This window comes from Rhincodon typus, chromosome 1 (genome assembly GCF_021869965.1).
Source record: "Rhincodon typus isolate 14 chromosome 1, sRhiTyp1.1, whole genome shotgun sequence".
NCBI lineage: Eukaryota > Metazoa > Chordata > Chondrichthyes > Orectolobiformes > Rhincodontidae > Rhincodon > Rhincodon typus.
Window position 1 is genome coordinate 163,065,076 of NC_063332.1, and position 18,791 is coordinate 163,083,866.

The 18,791-nt window shown below is 41.5% G+C and overlaps 1 protein-coding gene across 1 annotated transcript in view; it reads right to left on the reverse strand.

The window, feature by feature from the left end:
- Window positions 1-18,791, reverse strand: part of LOC109918225 (thrombospondin type-1 domain-containing protein 4-like) — a 396,211-nt gene that overhangs the window by 326,596 nt on the left and 50,824 nt on the right. The window contains exon 4 of the mRNA XM_048610590.1: window positions 4,147-4,472. Within this exon, the coding sequence (XP_048466547.1) occupies window positions 4,147-4,472 (326 nt within the window). The remainder of the gene's footprint in view (window positions 1-4,146; window positions 4,473-18,791) is intronic.

An 18,791-nucleotide genomic window follows, 5' to 3' on the forward strand; every position in this document is an offset into this window, starting at 1 on the left:
CGGGGAGAACATGCAAACTCCACTCAGACAGTTGCCCGAGGGTGGAATCAAACCCGGGTCCCCGGTGCTGTGAGGCAGCAGTGCTAACCACCGAGCCACCGTGCCACCCCATCCACAAATCTTCACTCACTCCAAGATGCACGGCACAAAATCACCACGGCTGATTATGCAGCACCTTGCAAACTCGCAATGGTACCACCTGGAAGGGCAAGGGCAGCAAATACATGGTAACACCTGCAAATTCCTCTCCACGCCACTCACCATCCTTACTTGGAAATTTATCACCATTAGTGTAACTGTGTCCTGGATCTCCTTTCTTAACAGCATTGTGAGTGCACGTACACCAAATGGATTGCAGTGGTTCAAGACAGAACATCACTACAAATTTCTCGTGGACAACAAAGGATAGGCAATAAAATCCTGGTCCAGCTAGCAAACCACACGAATAAAAAAGAATATGGATAATTAGTTTACACGAGTTGTTTTCTTCGTATAAATTCCTACAGGTTCATGTAATTCAAATGTTCGATATAAGTTGTTCACCACTAATACCACATGCTTCTGCCATTTGTGACTCTGCTGGTTCTCGGCTTTAAACATCAAAGAATCTCAGACTGCCCTACACATCAGCCGATTCAAATTCTTGGTTTCAAAGATGTTTGATATTTACTGCAGAATACTGGCCTAGGTTTTGCGCCTGTAATAATGACCACAGCTGACAATACTCCAGCATAAAACTCACAGCAACCTTTGGCCTCAGAGTGTGTAGTAAACGGTGGAAACTCATTCCTTGTTTTCTGTGTTACTCAGTTCCTCCACAGGGTGCACTCTTGTTGCCTTCACAGATGAAATGAAACAGCTCATTGCGAAGCTGTGAACTCAGGCAATCATGTTATTCATTCTTGAGATGTCAGTGTTGCAGCTAAAGTCAGTAATTACTGTTCTTCAGAAGCTATTTTTTTGAACTGCTGCTCTCCATGTGGTACGTGGGTATGCCCACAATGCCTTTATTCTGTACTACTTTGATACACCTGATTAGCTTTTCTATGCCATTTAAAGTGAAAGCCTCTAGTTATGTCTATTTCCATTGTACTGAGCAAGCCAGCACCCATGATTAATAACATTCAGGCAACAGGCAGTTTGGAGGGTTGTTAGGTGGCATTATTTCACTCAACCTTGCAATAGAGGTGAGGCTTATTCTAAGATTGTTAATACATGTCTCAGAGCAGTGTGGGGGTCATAAACAGGAGGTCAAAACACTACGGCTGGAGTCTGAAAGGCAATGAGTTATGAGATAGAAAGAGATGTACCCTTCAAGTGGAGAGTACAGGGAAGTTCAGCAGGTAATAAGGAAGGCAAATGAAGTGTTGGCCTTTGTTTCAAAAAGGATGGAGCACAAAAATAGGAAGACTTTGCTAAAACCAGACAAGGCACTAGTCAGAGCATAGCTGGAATACTGCGAACAGTTTTACACCTTTTAAGAAAGATATTCTGTCATTGGATGTAGTCCAAAGAAGGTTTGGACTAAGGTGCCCTGTTAGGGCAGCATGGTGGCTCAGTGGTTAGCACTGCTGCCTCACAGTGCCAGGGACCCGGGTGTGATTCCACCCTCGGGGACTGTCTGTGTGGAGTTTGCACATTCTCCCTGTGTCTGCGTGGGTTTCCTCCGGGTGCTCCGGTTTCCTCCCACAGTCCGAAGATGTGTAGGCTAGGTGGATTAGCCATGCTAAATTGCCCATGGTGTACAGGGATGTGTAGATTAGGTGATGAGGGATGGGGCTGGGTGGGATGCTCCAAGGGTCGGTGTGGACTTGTTGGGCTAAAGGGCCTGTTTCCACACTGTAGGGATTCTGTGAAGGTTCGCTCAGCTGATCCTAGGTATGGAGGTTCTGTCTTATGAGCAGCGATTGAGTAGGTTGGGCCTGTACTCATGGAGTTAAGAAGAGTATGTGGTGACTTTATTGAAATATACAAGATTGTTTGGGACTTGACAAGACAGATACAGAGAGGTTGTTTCTAATGTGGGGTGTCTAGGACCAGAGGGCATGACCTCAGAGTAACAGGTCATCCAGTTAGGACAGAGATAAGGAAGAATTTCTTCCTTCAGAAGGTAGTGAATCAATGGAATTCTTTACCACAGAGCAGTATGGAAGCTGTGTAGTTAAGTGTATTTGAAGCTGAGATAGACAGGTTTTTAATCAGTAAGGGAATCAATGGTTATAGGAAAAAGGCAGGAAGGTGGAGTTGTAGTTTATCAGATCAGCCATGATCTCATTGAATGGGGGAACAGACTTGATGGGCTGAATGGCCTACTTGTGTATTTAAGAGACAGAAGGCAACTGAATTACACAGAGTCTGTATAGTTGGGGACCCAGTGCGAAGTCACGAGCAGTTGAATAGCTCTGCGTAGCGGAGAAATCCTTAAAGAGAGAGAGAAGCATGTCACGTGTGGGCTAAACTCGACAAGAATGATAGCCTTCCTTCATGAACTAGATACATTTTTAGGGCAATTCAATATAATCATGATCATTATAATGATATTATCATTAATAAGCATTTTATTCCAGATTAATTAATTGAATTTAAATTCCCTTAAGTGCTATGGTGGGAGTAGAACTCATGTCTCCAAAGCATTATGCCAAGCCTTTTGATTTCTAGCCTATTACACTATTACAATACCACTATCCCCACTGTCCCACATTCACAATTGATGAAAAGTTCAGGCTTGTAGGGGCAACTAATCTTGCAATGGCTCAATATGCTGAATAACTCGCTGAAGAACCTTTTTCATCATTAAAGAATGATTTAATAAGTGTAGACTCTCATTCCTCCAAAGAAAATTAATGAGGCAAGAGATTTTAAAACTTTAATTTTTCAGAACAGTTTTTCAGCGTTATGTCTTTGCCTTAATCCCATGCGTATGTCCCAATCATTATTTCGCTTCCTGTATAATGACTAAAATGTAATTTATTTTTCTTGTTTTCAAATTTACTGCTCTGCAGTTTTCCTGGCTCAGTGGGGATTCTTAAATCTCACTGGATTAAAGGCCTCCCTGCTGCTTTACAGCTAATAAATGCCAGCCATCCCCTGCAGAGGGTGCCACATTCAAACAGATGTGGATTGACTGTAAATCCTGGCTGCCAAACCCATGAAAAACCTGTAGCCAAATGTATGCAAGGTGCAGGGTGAAGGCCATTCCCTCACTGCTCACAGCAAATTCCAGGCCAACATAAAATCAAAATATTATATGCAACTGAACTGAGAATATGCAATTTTAGGACAGGGACAGAATCAAATCTGCACACTCCAGTTCATCCTCTAACTTTGGTTTTGCCCATAAACTTGACTTATCACTGTCTCTTTGAAAACAGAATTTTAATGCCTAAACCGCCACCCCACCAGAGGGGAGTTCTGAGGTGGAGGAGGCTGTTTGATTAAGTGGGAGATTGTGTGTTCTTGAGGTAGGGGGGTGGTGAGAAAGAATTCCACCGCCTCCCTGTGTCCCCACGCTTCATTAACTCCAGCACAGGAAGGCTGTGGGCTACTCAGACATCGAATAAAACCCTTAAGTGGGTAGTTGAGCTTATATGCTTAATGTAAACATCAGAAAACACCCTGTCAAGTACAACACTGGCACCTTACAAAATAATGTTACTCAACTGACTTAAAGTTAAAAACACACGCATAAAAGACAGATGCCTCATAATTAAAACATCATTAAAATGCTCATACCAGACTTGACAAAACTGCTATAGAGGAAACCAATACTGGAAAACCGAGACTAGGTGTTAAACTCACATCAGGAAATCTGCTCTTAAACTAGGCACTGAGGCAATTCTGAAACAATTCTTTTCAGCTCACAACTTGGGCTATTTCCTTTTTCTTTTAAAGAGATCTGAATTAATATAAAATTTGTCTTTCTGAGCACTTGCGTTTTGAAAGTTGAAATGGGAATGGGAGTTCACAAGGACCCTGGAATCTGATCCTTGTTGAAATACATCTCTGGCTCTTGACTATCATTATTGTTTGCCTCTCGCAAATCCCAACATATGAGATTGTTGCCTAACTGCAGATTTCAAATGGCCCTTAAAGTTGAAGTAGATCATGGATAAGGAGCTGTAAACAGAAGATTGCGTTGAGGTTTACCTGTTGGAGATCTGATAAATCTGGTTAATGCTGGCTCCTGTTAGCTTGTAGGCTGGGCTCCGATGGAGTGGGTATGACTGGCGAACGCTGGATAGCACTCGGCCGAGGGGAATGTGAAATGCTCGCAGGGACTGATCGCCTGTCGCAAACTGGAATGTCGGCTGAGTTCTCTGCTTTATTCGAGGAAGGCAGGGCCGTGTCTGTTGCATTACTCCTCCGCCACACGTCCTGGTGCAGGAAGACCACGGGCCCCATCTACCCCAGGAACCTTTAGCCTGTTCCTCTGTGAAGCTGTCCGCAGTCTGGCGCTTCACTCGGCTCTGTACCTTTGACGACAAAAGGAAACCCAAATGATCTCATTCGTGTCATTTTGAAATACAGTGTTACATTTACTGCCACAAAATGCACATTTAGCCATTTGCCCCTTCTTGTCTATGCTAGCTCTCTGCAAGGCACAGGCCTGAAGTTTTTTGGATCAGGAGTAAAAAAACTGGGATAACTCCTCGTTCCACAAACTCAGCCTCAAAGTGCCCCGGAACGTCAGGGGAGTGGAAGGGGGGGAGGCTGGTAACATCAGGTTTTCTGGTAGTCATGGGCACCACCCACGGATACAGTTTGAACTGTCGGGTGCAATGTGGAGGTTGCCCACGGGCTGAGCAAGAAACCAGCCTTAGTGTTGCCCCAGTAAGAGAAGGAACAAAATGAAAAAACAGCCTCCAGTCTTCACCCCTCACACTGTGTCCATGCACATTCCTTTTCAGTCCACGCCACCTCATGCCCTTCCACCCACCCTACAGCTTCCCATACTCTCCGTGCCAATCTGTGCACCTCCACCCAACATGCCAATCAATTCGCCAGTACCAATCTCCCATGGCCCCTCATATCAAACGATGTCCCTTTATCTACCCCATATGCCTTTATAGCATCTATCCAACTCATTAATATCATGAGGGGCATAGATGAGATGAATAGCCAAGTCTTTTCCCCAAAGTCAGGGTGTCCAAAACTAGTGAGTGAAAGGGGAGAGATTTAAAATGACCTTTGGGGCAACTTTTTCATGCAGAGGGTGGTGCGTGTATGGAGCTGCCAGAGGAAGTGGTAGATGCAGGTCCAATTACAACATTTAAAAGACATTTAGATAGATACAAGGATAGGAAAGGTTTAGAGGGATTTGGGCCAAACACTGACAAATGGGACTAGTTCAGTTTAGGAAAGCTGTTTTGCATGGACGAGTTGGGCTGTTTGGCCAGTTTCTGGGCTGTATGACTCTAACTCATTTCCTTGCTATCCACCTTTCTTTTACCCCAACACCCTCCATGTCAATTCACCCAGTTTCCACCAGGGACAGACCTTAGGACTCACGCTGAGATTAAAAACACATGTTCAGTGTTAATGGATGAATTCATTTCTTTAAATTCTAAAAAGGCATTAATTGCATGTATCTTCCTTAAAGCAATTATAAGAACATGCATAATTATAAAACCAAGAACTGCAGATGCTGGAAATCAAACAAGAACTCAAATTGCTGGAGAAACTCAGCTGCTCTGGCAGCCTCTGTGGAGAGAAAGAAGAGTCAATGTTTCGGGTCCAGTGACCCTTCATCAGAACACAAAGAACAAGCACTTGTATTGACAGTCCCACTTCAAAGTTTTTATCACATCTAAAATCAAAATGTGAACTGACAAGTATTCTACAGTGTTAGGTTATGAAATCAGTCATTCAGCGTTAATTCTGTGATGATAATCCTCAGGCTTATGTCAACTGACACAGTGAAATACCAAGCACTGATCTTTTATGAAAAAAAAACTGCAAATAGACTTTCAAATAGTTTAAGGGAAGGTGATCTAGATGTTTTGATAGCTCCCTTCAACAGATCCAATGCATTTATGCACTTTCTATGAATACTCATGTCTATGTTTAACAATCCCAAAGGGCACATGACCTCTCTTAAAGGGCTCCTGATCTCTCCAAACGTTGTCCCAGGTCCATATCAAAGCAGGTACCACGTTCCTCCAAAATGGTACTCTCCATCTCTGAAGAACTCTAAATTTAGACTTAGCTTACTGTGCCTAATGTGCACAAATCATGTTTTGGACATGTCATTAATGAAAATCAGACCAGCCAAAAGGAAGCTACACTTTATCATATGTAGTTTCCTCCGGGAACCACATGACAGACTGAGTTACCAGAAAGCATACTAATTGTTAAAATATAATAGTATTATTAGAAATTAACATCAAAGTTTATAGTTTCCTAACACTTGTCTTTATTAGATATTCTTCTCTGTCGTACAGTTAAGTGGGAAGTCTTAGATGTAGGGAAATCTTAGAAGTAGGGGATTGTATAGAAAAGACACCAAGATACAGGGATTCTGGTGAAATAACCCCTCAGAGGCCAGTATCCCATCACCAAGTCACCCTTTATTTAAACGTGGAAAGTCCTTGACACTGATCCAGCTCCCTCAGAGCCAGCTCTCAGAGTGAACAGAATGTCTGACACTCCTGTTTATATCTATCAGCCAGGGCTCCTTGATTGGACCACATTAGCAGCCCCAATCAGTGAACACATATTCTATGAGGTCCATCTGGCTGACCTCATTACAATCACTGCATTATGGGAGTACATATCAAGTTATAAAGAATGAATTCTCAGCAAAAGGCCAAGACCTTGAGAAAGCTGTTTGTGGGAAAACTGCTAGTGAGACAGAACAGAATGTAGAGGTCCCTTTCCACTGGATAAGGAATCATGGCATGTAAAAGCATTGATACAATATTAAATACAAAGAACATTACATTAAGTACACATATACAGTTAACAGCAGCCACATGCAGTATTCCTGACTGATTGAACGAGGTGTCCTCACAATTGGAGCTGAAAGTGATTGGGATTAGAGTGGGGTTAATTGGATAACAGCTAGAATAAAAGAGATCATCATTTTGTTTCTGTGCACAGGGGAGGAAGGATGATCCAGAGACATGAACAAAGCAAGACAATTGGCAAAAGGGAGAGAGGCTCAAGTATAAAGAGACCAAATCTGTGTGAAACCATTTTGTGCACTCAGACATCCAGATTTGTACATTGGTGGTTTATTCCAGGTTAAACTACAAATTACTGCCCAAGTTTGTTGATGTATGTTATTTGAGAACTAAATAAACTTGTCCTAACTTTGTCTCAATAAAGTCCACTCACAATAAAACTTTGCTGTCGAGTTTCTTCCTGCTTCAAAAGGACCATAAAAATCTTAGATACGGACTTGTAATTTTTAACCCGTTCGGTTCCCCAGTCCAAAGGCAGGACCTGCAGATTCGTTCCTCCAATGTCATTTTTGATGCAAAAGAATTCATCAGTACTCATTGAGTCCCATTCAAGTTCCTTTTCCCATATCCTTTTTAATTTTTGTTTCTTTTTTCAACTGTTCAGTAAATCCCCTTTCAAACCTTATTCGGCATTTTGCTTCCATTGATGATTCTGGTAAGTCATTTGATATTCAAACAATCCTTATATAGAATAACTAAGAATAATTCTGCTTAACCTCTCCCTTTATTCTTTTGGTGATCTTAAATGTAGGCCTTCTAGTCAGGGACCTGCACCGTCACCAAAATCTCATAACTTTGAAACCATTGCCAGGTCCACCTCAACTCTCTCTGCTCAAGTAAAACAATTCTCCAGTCCCTTCTCAGAACTTAAAGCTTTCAATCCTGGCATCCTTTCTTCATTGATCAGACATGGCAGTTGCTGACATCGCCAGCATTTGTTGTCCATCATTAATCACCCTTGAACTCAGTCACTTGTTAGACCATTGAGGACAGTTAAGAGTCACCCTCATTGCTGCCATATCACAGGTCAGGTCAGGACAGCAGATCTCCTATCCAAAAGGATATTAGTGAACCAGGCTTGGGGGCGAGGCTTAAATGACAAGCAGATAATAGTTTCAGGTCACCATTATGGTAACCAACTTTCTTTCTCGAATTTCAATCCCCCCAGCTACCATGATGGGATTTGAATCCAGGTCATGCGACAATCAGTTTGGATTACTAGTCCAGTGAGACTACCACTATGTCATTGCCCTGCCCTAAATATCTGAAATAATCTTGCTAAATGCTTCTCAAAACAGGATGATGACTATTGGTCGTAATATTCCAACAGTCCCTTAACCAGTGATTTGTATAGATTTGGCACACAGCAAGTCCTGTGGAGTCCTCACTCTGACTTACATTGGTTCCCAATTCTGTAACACCTCAAATTTTAAATTCTTTATTCTTCTCTTCAAATAATTCCAGGGCTCATTTCTTCCTTGCCCAGTAAAGTCCTCCTTTCCTATATCCCTTCAATTCTACACACCTTCAATTCTGATTGAATGTATTGAGCCTGTCTTTGCTTGCCATGCCTTTGGCCATCTAGACTAAACTCCAAAATTCGCCCCTTAAAATTCTCCACATCCCTCTGCCTTTAAGGCACTCCTTCAAAGTCTCTACCTTGAATGAGGATTTTGATCACCTGTTCCAATACCTCCTTCTGTCCCTGTTCAATACAGGTCCTTTGGAGTGCCTTGGGATGTTTTACTGCATTGAAAATGTTAACATCTTTTCACCTGTATTTTGCACCCACATTTATAAATCCATGATCCCTGAAGACATTTACTAATTTCAACAATAAAAAGCAGCTTTTCTACCTTCAAGGTAAATCAACATAATTGCTCACTTACCACAATAAAGAAGTTGGTCACTTACCATCATTCCTGGTTAAGCAACAGTTACTAGTAAAGTTTCATTGTCAAATTTATATCAGACCTGTATTTTACAACCACAAAGTGGGTGAGTTGCATCCATTCCCCATAACATGAACCAGGATATGATCATGTTGGGTCAGCAATATGACATGACGCCAGAGTTTTGAAAAACATGAAGATAGATAAGTCCCCTGGGCCAGATGGGATATACCCAAGGTTACTATGGGACGCGAGGGAAGAGATTGCTGCACCTTTCGCAATGATCTTTGTGTCCTCACTGTCCACTGGAGTAGTACCAGATGATTGGAGGGTGACAAATATTATTTCCTTGTTCAAGAAAGGGAATAAGGATAATCCTGGGAATTACAGATCAGTCAGTCTTACTTCTGTGGTAGGAAAATTATTGGAGACGATTCTGAGAGATAGTATTTATGATTATTTGGAAAAGCACACTTTGATTAGGAATAGTCAGCATGGCTTTGTGAGGGGCAGGTCATGCCTCACAAGCCTTATTGAATTCTTTGAGGATGTGATAAAACACACTGATGAAGGTAGAGCAGAGGGTGTGGTATATATGGATTTTCGCAAGGTATTCAATAAGGTTCCCCATGATAGGCTCCTTCAGAAATTAAGGAGGCATGGGATTCAGGGAAATTTGGCTGTCTGGATACAGAATTGAGACAGAGGGTGGTAGTAGATGGAAAGTATTCAGCCTGGAGCTCGGTGACTAGTGGTATTTTGCAGGGATCTGTTCTGGGACCTCTGCTCATTGTGATCTTTATAAATGACTTGGATGAGGAAGTGGAAGGGTGGGTTAGTAAGTTTGCCGATGAAACAAAGGTTGGTGGGGTTGTGGATAGTATGGAGGGCTGTTGTAGGTTGCAATGGGACATTGAGAGGATGCAGACCTGGGCAAAGAAGTGGCAGATGAAATTCAACCTGGAAAAGTGTGAAGTGATTCATTTTGGAAGGTCGAATTTGAATGCAGAATACAAGGTTAATGGCAGGATTCTTGGCAATGTGGAGGAACAGAGGGATCTTGGGGTCCATGTCCATAGATCCCTTAAAATTGCTACCCAAGTTGATAGGGTTGTTAAGAAGGCGTATGGTGTGTTGGCTTGCATTGGCAGGGGAATTGAGAGCCGTGAGGTTATGCTGCAGCTCTATAAAACCCTGATTAGACCACACTTGGAATATTGTGTTCAGTTCTGGTCACCTCATTATAGGAAGGATGTGGAAGCTTTAGAGAGGGTATAGAGGAGATTTACCAGGATGCTGCCTGGACTGGAGGGCAAGTCTTATGAGGAAAGGTTAAGGAAGTTAGGGCTTTTCTCATTGGAGCGGAGAAGAATGAGAGGTGACTTGATAGAAATGTACAAGATGATGAGAGGCATAGATAGAGTGGATAGCCAGAGACTTTTTCCCAGGGTGGAAATGACTATTACGAGGGGTCATAATTTTAAGGTAATTGGAGGAAGGTATAGGGGAGATGTCAGAGGTAGGTTCTTTACACAGAGAGTGGTGGGGGCGTGGAATGCGCTGCTAGCAGTGGTAGTAGAATCAGATACATTAGGGACTTTTACGCGACTCTTGGATAGGCACATGGACGGTAGTCAAATGTAGGATATGCAGGGTAGTTTGATCTTAGAGTAGGATAATAGGTCGGCACATCGTGGGCCGAAGGTCCTGTACTGTGCTGTACTGTTCTATGTTCTGTATAATCCAAAATTGTGGAAAGTGAGCTGGAACAGAGCTTGGAAGCCTGCCTTTATTAATTATGCTATTGAGCTTACTAAGAACACAATTGTCCGTAATAATTCATTGAACGCTGCATCTTTCAGTTGTCAGACAGTTTAGTAATGTTTTGCCTGCAGGTGGCGCAAGGGTGGAAGAGAGGGCCTGGCACCTGGACTGCAGCTGAATGTCACAAATTCTGGGTGGCTATGTCTGCAATTCATCTTTGGAGGCTGCCATAAGGAAAAAAAGATCAAATGAGGAAGGGGCCTCTCAATTTCTCATTGTGACTGTCTTCCTGTTCACAGAATAATCTCTGAGCCACACGACTTCTTGGCCTACACTCCCAAAGAGGCACGGAGCCATCCTTCACAAAACTAATCGACTGTCTTTTTGCTAGATGGCCATGAATTGGTGTTTCGACACATGATTCAACAGGTTGAGATGGCAGTGGCAGGAGTGCACGGCTCCCTCAGTTTTGGTCCATCTCCTTCATCCCAGACGTCAACATCCGCCATTCGAAAAGGATATATCTGAGGTCTTCAACTGAAGCGGTCTACTCCAGAGTTAACAAAAGTTTCCCAATCCTGCAAGAAATTCCGCTGGACACTCCCAATGCACACAGCTCCTGCATTGTTGCACACCACCAATCACACACTCCATTTGACAAGGAGACAGACTGGAGAACAGGCAAAAGAATTCCCTAGATCAGAGTTAGAAACTATCAACTCAAAAGAACGATCATGGGTGCATGGAAATATACATGGGTGAAAAGATCACACTGCAGTCAGTGATCTGTTGTCCCTGCCTAGAGAGATAATGATTTGTGCTATGTATTGTCATCTTTCTGTTAAGCATCACGCTAGCCCCACTCTAGCCTATGAGCCTGCTCTGTGTATGAAGACAATGGTCCCAGAAGGTGCCTGGTTCATTGGGTTCTGCTTATTTTTTTTTCTGGGCCTTCTCTTGTTCATTTAAGCTTTCCATTTCCAGTCAGCCTCCAGAGGTGATTTCCATTGGCAACTGTCTCCCAGCGTCAGTGTCAATATCTGCAATCATCATATCCCACTCCTAGCTGAAGTACAAAGGGGATTGTGACTCAATGGCCAGTTCATCTCAATGAATCTTTGGATACACAGTCATTATCCATAGCTTGCTCTTTAAACTTAATAAAAAGGCTGTAGTCTTAATGACAGTTATAAAAATACCCTCTGCTGACTGTTTTGATTGACAGTGTAGGTTAGAGAAAAGTAGCATCTGATCCTATGGCTTCAATAAAGTTTCTTTGTTGACATCTCCCTGAAGATAAAATTATGTCAGAACAGGGGGAGGTGGGAATTCATTTTTTAATTCATTACTTTCATTTCAAACATTCCTATTATCTCAGCTGGGGGGTTCTGAGTTCACAAGTTGATGAACAACTTAAAGAGGATATTAAAGGATTCACTGTCTTTGATGTGTGTTGGAAGAGCAGTCTGTTTTTTTTACAAGAGATCAAACACTTCAGATATGAAAGCTCTGAATGGATTAACAATGTTGTTTTTCAGTATCAATTGTGTAGGATTATGGATGTGTTAGTTTATTAGAGCTTAATATTTTTCATCTTGACATTCCTCCTGACCTTTTCAATGTTGTGTATGGCTATGGAAAGAGGATGAGGGCGTGTGTTGACCTGGAAGATAATGGAGTTCAAGAGGAGTGTGTGCGGACCAGCAAGGGGGATTGAGGGTTGAGGGTCTTCCAGAACAATTGGGTTGATGTTGCAGAGAGTTGAGGCAGGTTTTCTAACCTTAGGACATGCCTGTTAATGCTCTACGTCCAGGGATGTCATGATACTTCTTTCCTGATCTGAGCAATCCACTACAGTCGTCAAATTCCTAGCTCACTGTGTCTCTCTGACCTCGACCCTCCAATTCACAAGAACCAAGCTCTCTACAATTTCACAGAGACACTTTCCCTCTGCTTGATTACATTTGTTGATCTGAAGGAAAGACCTGGCTTTTTTCCTCCCTATTCATAGCAGTTTTAAGTAAAGCAAACATGCAATAAGCTGAAAAAATAAAGGTTGCCTTTAAAAACTAACAGATGCCTCTCTCATGTGTGATAGTGTAGTGGTTATGGAATTGAACTTATACTTGAGGTTGTGAGTTCAAATGCCACCGTGGTAAATTTAAAATTGAAATCGGCAAATCTGTAGCATAACCATATCAATAGCTGGGGGTGAGGGTGTTCTTTGTTCTTCAACTACAGCTACTTTAGTTATTTAAAATATGTATCATATACACTTGTGTTTCTACTTCAAAGGCTTGGCCAAAACTTACCTTGATATTGGAGCACACAACAAAATTAATTCCGTACATGGATTGAAAAACTGATAGGGAAAAGAAGTGATTTCCTTTGTTGGGGCTCTGCCCAGTCTCTCCAGCAGAGACAGAGAAATTCAGGCAGATGATGGAGTGCCAGTTTGTTGTGCTCCAGGGGCTGCTGTGTTTCTGAGCAATGATGGGATCACCTTCCTCTCCCAATTTCCACTCTGCCACACCGCAGTTTAACCACCTGATGAGTCAAAAGCTCAAGGGTAAAACTTCTATGATGTTCTGATTGCTTTCCACGGGAGAGTGACACAAAGAGGGCTTTATACTCTCGAGCACTCCTGGGTGTGAATACCCACTAGGTTTCTCCTATGCTGCTACTGTAAAGCTTAGCGCAAGTTACAGCAGGAAATCAAACTGTGAAGGTATGACTGGGGTGCAGGATGGAACAGCATAAAGCACAGATGCAGAAGTAGGCCATTTGGCCCATCAAGTCTGATCTGCCATTTAATCTGATCATAGTTGATTTGACTATTCTCAACTACATTTTCCTGGCTTTTCCCTGTAACCCTTGATTCCATTACTGATTAAAAATCTATCTCAGCCTTGAATATACTTAATGATCCAGCCTCATCACCCATCTGCAGTAAAAAATTCCACAGATTTACTACCTTTTAAGCGAAAAAATTCCTCCTCATTGCTGTCTTAAATGTGTGACCCCTTATTCTGAGATTAATCCCTCTGCTCCTAGACTCTCACACAAGGGGAAACAATCTTTCCACATCAACCATGTTAAGTCCTTAAAGAATCGTGTATGTTTCAATAAGGTTGCCTCTTTTTCTTCTATATTCCAATGGGTATCTGCTGAACCTACTCAACCTCTCCTCATAAGACAGTCCCTCTATACCTGGTATCAGCCTAGTGAACCTTCTCTGGAGTAGCTCCAATTACTTTAACTAAGGGCCCCAAAATACTCTTCACAGTGTTCTAGCTATGGTCTGACTAGTGCCCTGTATAGTTTTAGCAAACTTTAATATTCCATTCCTTCTGCAATGTTAAAACCTTCACTGATTTTTCATTATTTATCAATTTTTATTTGGAGCTGTGAACTGGGGACTGTGAGCCAAAGATGTTTTTGGACCGTGTGTTTAAAAGAAAACAGGACAAACAAGCTTTTGTTTATTCCTGAGGCCAGGTCTGGAAATTAAGTGTAGATTGGCTCCTGATCTGAAGGCTCTGTGGACACTTCTTCAATAGGGAAGAGCATTATGTTTAAGCAGATAGAAAAGGGGTATTAACAATGTCAGTACGTGGGAATTTGTCCCAGCAAGTTTGGGAAAGACCTTGTGCTCCAGCAGATGGAAAATGCTGAATGCTAACAGGGACATCAGGTTGTCATGGATGATCAGTTTGTCAGGGAGGGTTGGAGTTTGAACTGAGTTTCGACTGTGTTTTCTGTGCAAAAGAAATTTGGCTACAGCACGAAGATTTGAAAGCTCCCTGTCTAACCTCCCATAAAGCTCAGTGAATAGAAAACTAAGTTATAAAACATTACTATTTTTATTTGAGTGAACTTTAAAGGTGACCCTGATCGACATCTTCAGAAAATAAACCAAGAAACCAGCATCTACGCCTGTGGATCAACATACCATGCATAAATAATCGGGCCACATAAGTAATTTGTTATTTTCTTTTATTTATCTCTTAACTTTGTCTGTCTTTTGTGTGAATGGGGCTGAAAACAAAGGTTTTGGGTTTTAAAGCATTGACCAATTAGATTATTTTGATGTTTAATTTTGCTGTTTGATTTTGCTGAAGTTACTATATTGTTAATGAATTGCTAAGTCTTTTGCTTAAGATACAAATCTATATCTGGAGTTGATTATTCACAGAGAAGATAGTGGGATTGAAAAGTCTAGTTAGGAACCATTTGGGTCAATTTTGAGGGTCATTGAAAGTTTTAATTTTACTGTTTTGTGAATATAGAGGTAGAAAAGTTGATGTTGCTACCTGTCTCTGTTTTAACAGAAATAAAGGCCAACATTCCATTTGCCTTCCCCATTAGCCCACTGAACTTGGATGCTAGTTCTTTTGTGATTCACGGATGAAGATTCCCAAATCACGCTGTTCTATAGCTTTCTGCAGTCTTTTTCCATTTAATTAATATTCAGTTCCCCTATTCTTCTGCCAAAGTGTATAACATTGTTTGCCCATATTATATTGCATCAGCCAAGTTTTTGTCCACTCGCTTAACCTATCAATATTTCTCTGCAGATTCCTTGTGTTATCCTCATCACTTGCCTTCCTGCCCATTTTCGTATCATCTGCAAAGATGGCTATAGTACATTCACTTTCCCCATATGAGACATTAATACATATTGTAAGTAACTGTCACTTCTGCACCAATCTCTGTTGCACATCACTAGTTACAAGTTGCCAACCTGAAAATGCCCCCCTTATCCCAACTCTCTGTCTTCTATGGAAGAAAACTAAACTGACTACCACAAGAAATTGTATTGAGAATGGCAAAGTTCTCATTACACTAGAGTCTAATCATCTGTGCTGAACTGAAGAAAATTTCAGAGAATGCTTTCTAAAACAAAAATGATTGCCTCATCTCACTCCTAGCAGCTGGAGTTGGTGCCAATTCCCTACATTCATCAAAGGTACCCTTATCAGTAAAATGCATTCTTTATGAGCAGCTAAAATTTATAACAAAGATTCATTCAATACATTACTCAACTGTTCAAACCACAAAATATCAATGCCAAACAACAATAAATAATTATTAAGGTTCACAACTATATGTTATCCCACTGGTCCAGTGATCCAGAGTTCCAAAAACATTTAAACCTGGTTCAGTCTTGGAGGGATCAGTGATGAGAACATTTTTTGGATTTTAAGTGCTTTGAAACCCTGAGAATCTCAAGCAAAAAGGTTCAGACGATTTCTAAGAATAGGTCTATCTGAAGGAGAAACTAAAGTGAAAGACTGGCGTCAGACTAAAGGTCTGTGGAGTGAGGCATTAAGCTAGAGAGCTCTCTCTTCCAGATTTGGTTCACGTTCTGATAACACGAACAATGTTAAAAGGAGTCACCGTGTGAAGCAATAATACTGAACCTCAGAAGAATGCGGTGTTGATCTTCAAACAGATCTTCAAATCTACCTGTCTACTCACTGACCACACTGCAGTCTGTGAAGAACAAGTAGCAAAAGACCACTTGGTGTATTTCTCCACATATGAATCAGAAATTTAAACTGTCTTCAGGCCTCTTAAGAACAGTAAATACTTTGATCTGCACATTCTGATTGCTAGAAGGGATTAGAGAAGAATCTGTTTGCTGAATAAGCTTTACAAAAATACTTTTTCTGAGAATCCTGTACCTAAAAGGAAAGGAATTTACCTGTCTGGTTTTTAATACAGACTGGATCAGTGCGTTGGTCAATAATGGATACCAAAACTGGCTCCAGATAAACCACAATGAGTCATGTCATTGTGATTCTGTGCATTTGGCAGAGGATACAGCAGAAAACAAACTTCACATAATATTGCAGCTGGAGAACAGGTAAAACTGAGAAAATCTTCCCCCCAGTAAATCAGCTTTTAAGCATTCCTTGATGGCAAAGTTACCAATGATGATCTGGTGATCTGGAGATGGCACATGGCAATGTCACTTGATGAGTAATCCAGTTAATGCTTTAGGGACATGGGTTCAAATCCCACCATGGTAACTGGTTGAATTTAAATCCAATTAACAACTTTGAAATATAAAGCTAATTTTAGTGATGGTCACCGTGACAACTATCATGGATTGTCATGAAAAGCCATCTGGCTCACTAATGTCCTTGAGGGAAAGAATCTACAAACCTTACCCATCTGTCCTACTGGTAACACCAGAGCGAACATAATGTGGCTGAGTCTCAACTGCTCTCTGAAATGGCCCACCAATACTCAGTTTGACAGCAATGGAGGACAGTCAACAAATGCTGGCCTTGTAAGTGATACCTGTGAAAGAGTTTTTTGGTAAAAGGCATTAAGAAGAGGTAGTACTTATGAAGAATTCAACTTGTACAAGCCTGTCTGGTCGATACTAGTTTGGTCAGGACAAAGAAAGGTAAGAACTCAAAAGATCAAGTGAAAGAAGTCACAAGTCAAAGGTCATGATTTAGAGTCATAGAGATGTGCAGCATAGAAAAAGACCCTTCGGTCCAACTTGTCCATGCCAACCAGACATCCTCAATTAATCTAGTCCCATTTGCCAGCATTTGGCCCACATCCCTGTAAACTCTTCCTTTTTGTAAAAACCATCCAGATGCTTTTTACATGTTGTAATTGTACCAGCGTCCACTGTTTCCTCCACATGAAAAAGTTGCCCCTTAGGTCCCTTTTAAATACTTTCCCTCTCACCCTAAACCTCTAGTTTTGGACTCCCCTACCCTGGGGAAAAGACTTTGACTGTTCATCCTATCCATGCCCCTCATGATTTTATAAACTTCTACAAGGTCACCCCTGAGCCTCCGACACTCCAAGGAAAATAGCCCCAGCCTATTCAGCCTCTCCCTACAGCTTGAACCCTCAAATCCTGGCAACATCCTTGTAAATCTCTTCTGAACCCTTTCAAGTTTCACAACATCTTTTGTTTAGCAGGGGAGACCAGAATTGAATGCAATATTCCATAAGTGATTGATGGGACCTTTTTAAAATAAAAATCTCATACATACAGCATCTCCAGATTGAAAACATTTAGCCTAACCTTTGCCACATTAGAGATTACAGATTTTGTCCAATACCTTTTGTTAAAATAATTTTGAGCAATAACTGAGCAGAAACTGCCTGAAGATAAAGACAAGTATTTCTTTAGTACTGCCTGAGTGACACTGGTGCATCCTATGCAATTAGGTACAGTGCACAAGCTCAGACAACATAGTCTAAACTGAGATTTTCTGAAGAAGGGCCTAGGCCCGAAACGTCAGCTTTCCTGCTCCTCTGATGCTGCTTGTCCTGCTGTGTTCATCCAGCTCTACACCTTGTTATCTCATAGTCTAAACTGAGTTCACAGCTGAAGTAGATGCAAAAAAATGAGTGCAAGCCTTGGATTCTGTGATAGGCTAAGAATTTTGAATAAAAGAAAAAGGAAACTTTAAAAACAAAAGTTAAAAAAAGGCAATTCAACTGATAAACAGGACAGCGACAACTCGATTTTCTCCCGAAAAGTTTGTCAGGGCCTTTATTTGTACATTAAAAATGTAATCTATAAAAAGTATTTGTTTCCCGTGATTGTCTATAATGATACTTTTACATCACAAATGTCTTCATTCATAATATGAATGTTCTGTGATAATTACACCCTTTCTTATGGTGGGCCATGACATCACACCTCTTGCTCACTTATGGTGCAGTTAAGCTTCAATCTCCTGGATCTCCCAGGAATTGAGTTGCGCTATGAGTTCTCTGGAATATAACTAACTGATTTGAGTATTTAGTTTCTCAGCCCGTTCGGCTGAACTCCCAGGACCTGTTTTCTTTCCCACACATTAGGCCTCTCCCAAATTCTGACCCCATTACTATGAACCACTGTGAACCTGGTTTATACCTTAAGAGGACGGTGTGCTGTCCTTTGGATCTTTCACTTTCTGTATTCCAGCATGTTCTGTCCACATTCCTTGGGGTTAGCACCATCCCGCCCACTTAAGCCTTCATTTCCTCCAAACACCTCCTGCCTTTTTATACCACCTGGTCCCAATGATTATCCTTTTCCCAGCTGTTTCTGTCTTGAGATTTCCCAATAGTTGCTTCAGGCTATGAGCTCGTAATCCCTCCACAATGTCAGTTTAAATTTCTCTCATGTTTACAAGCATTTTACAGAGAG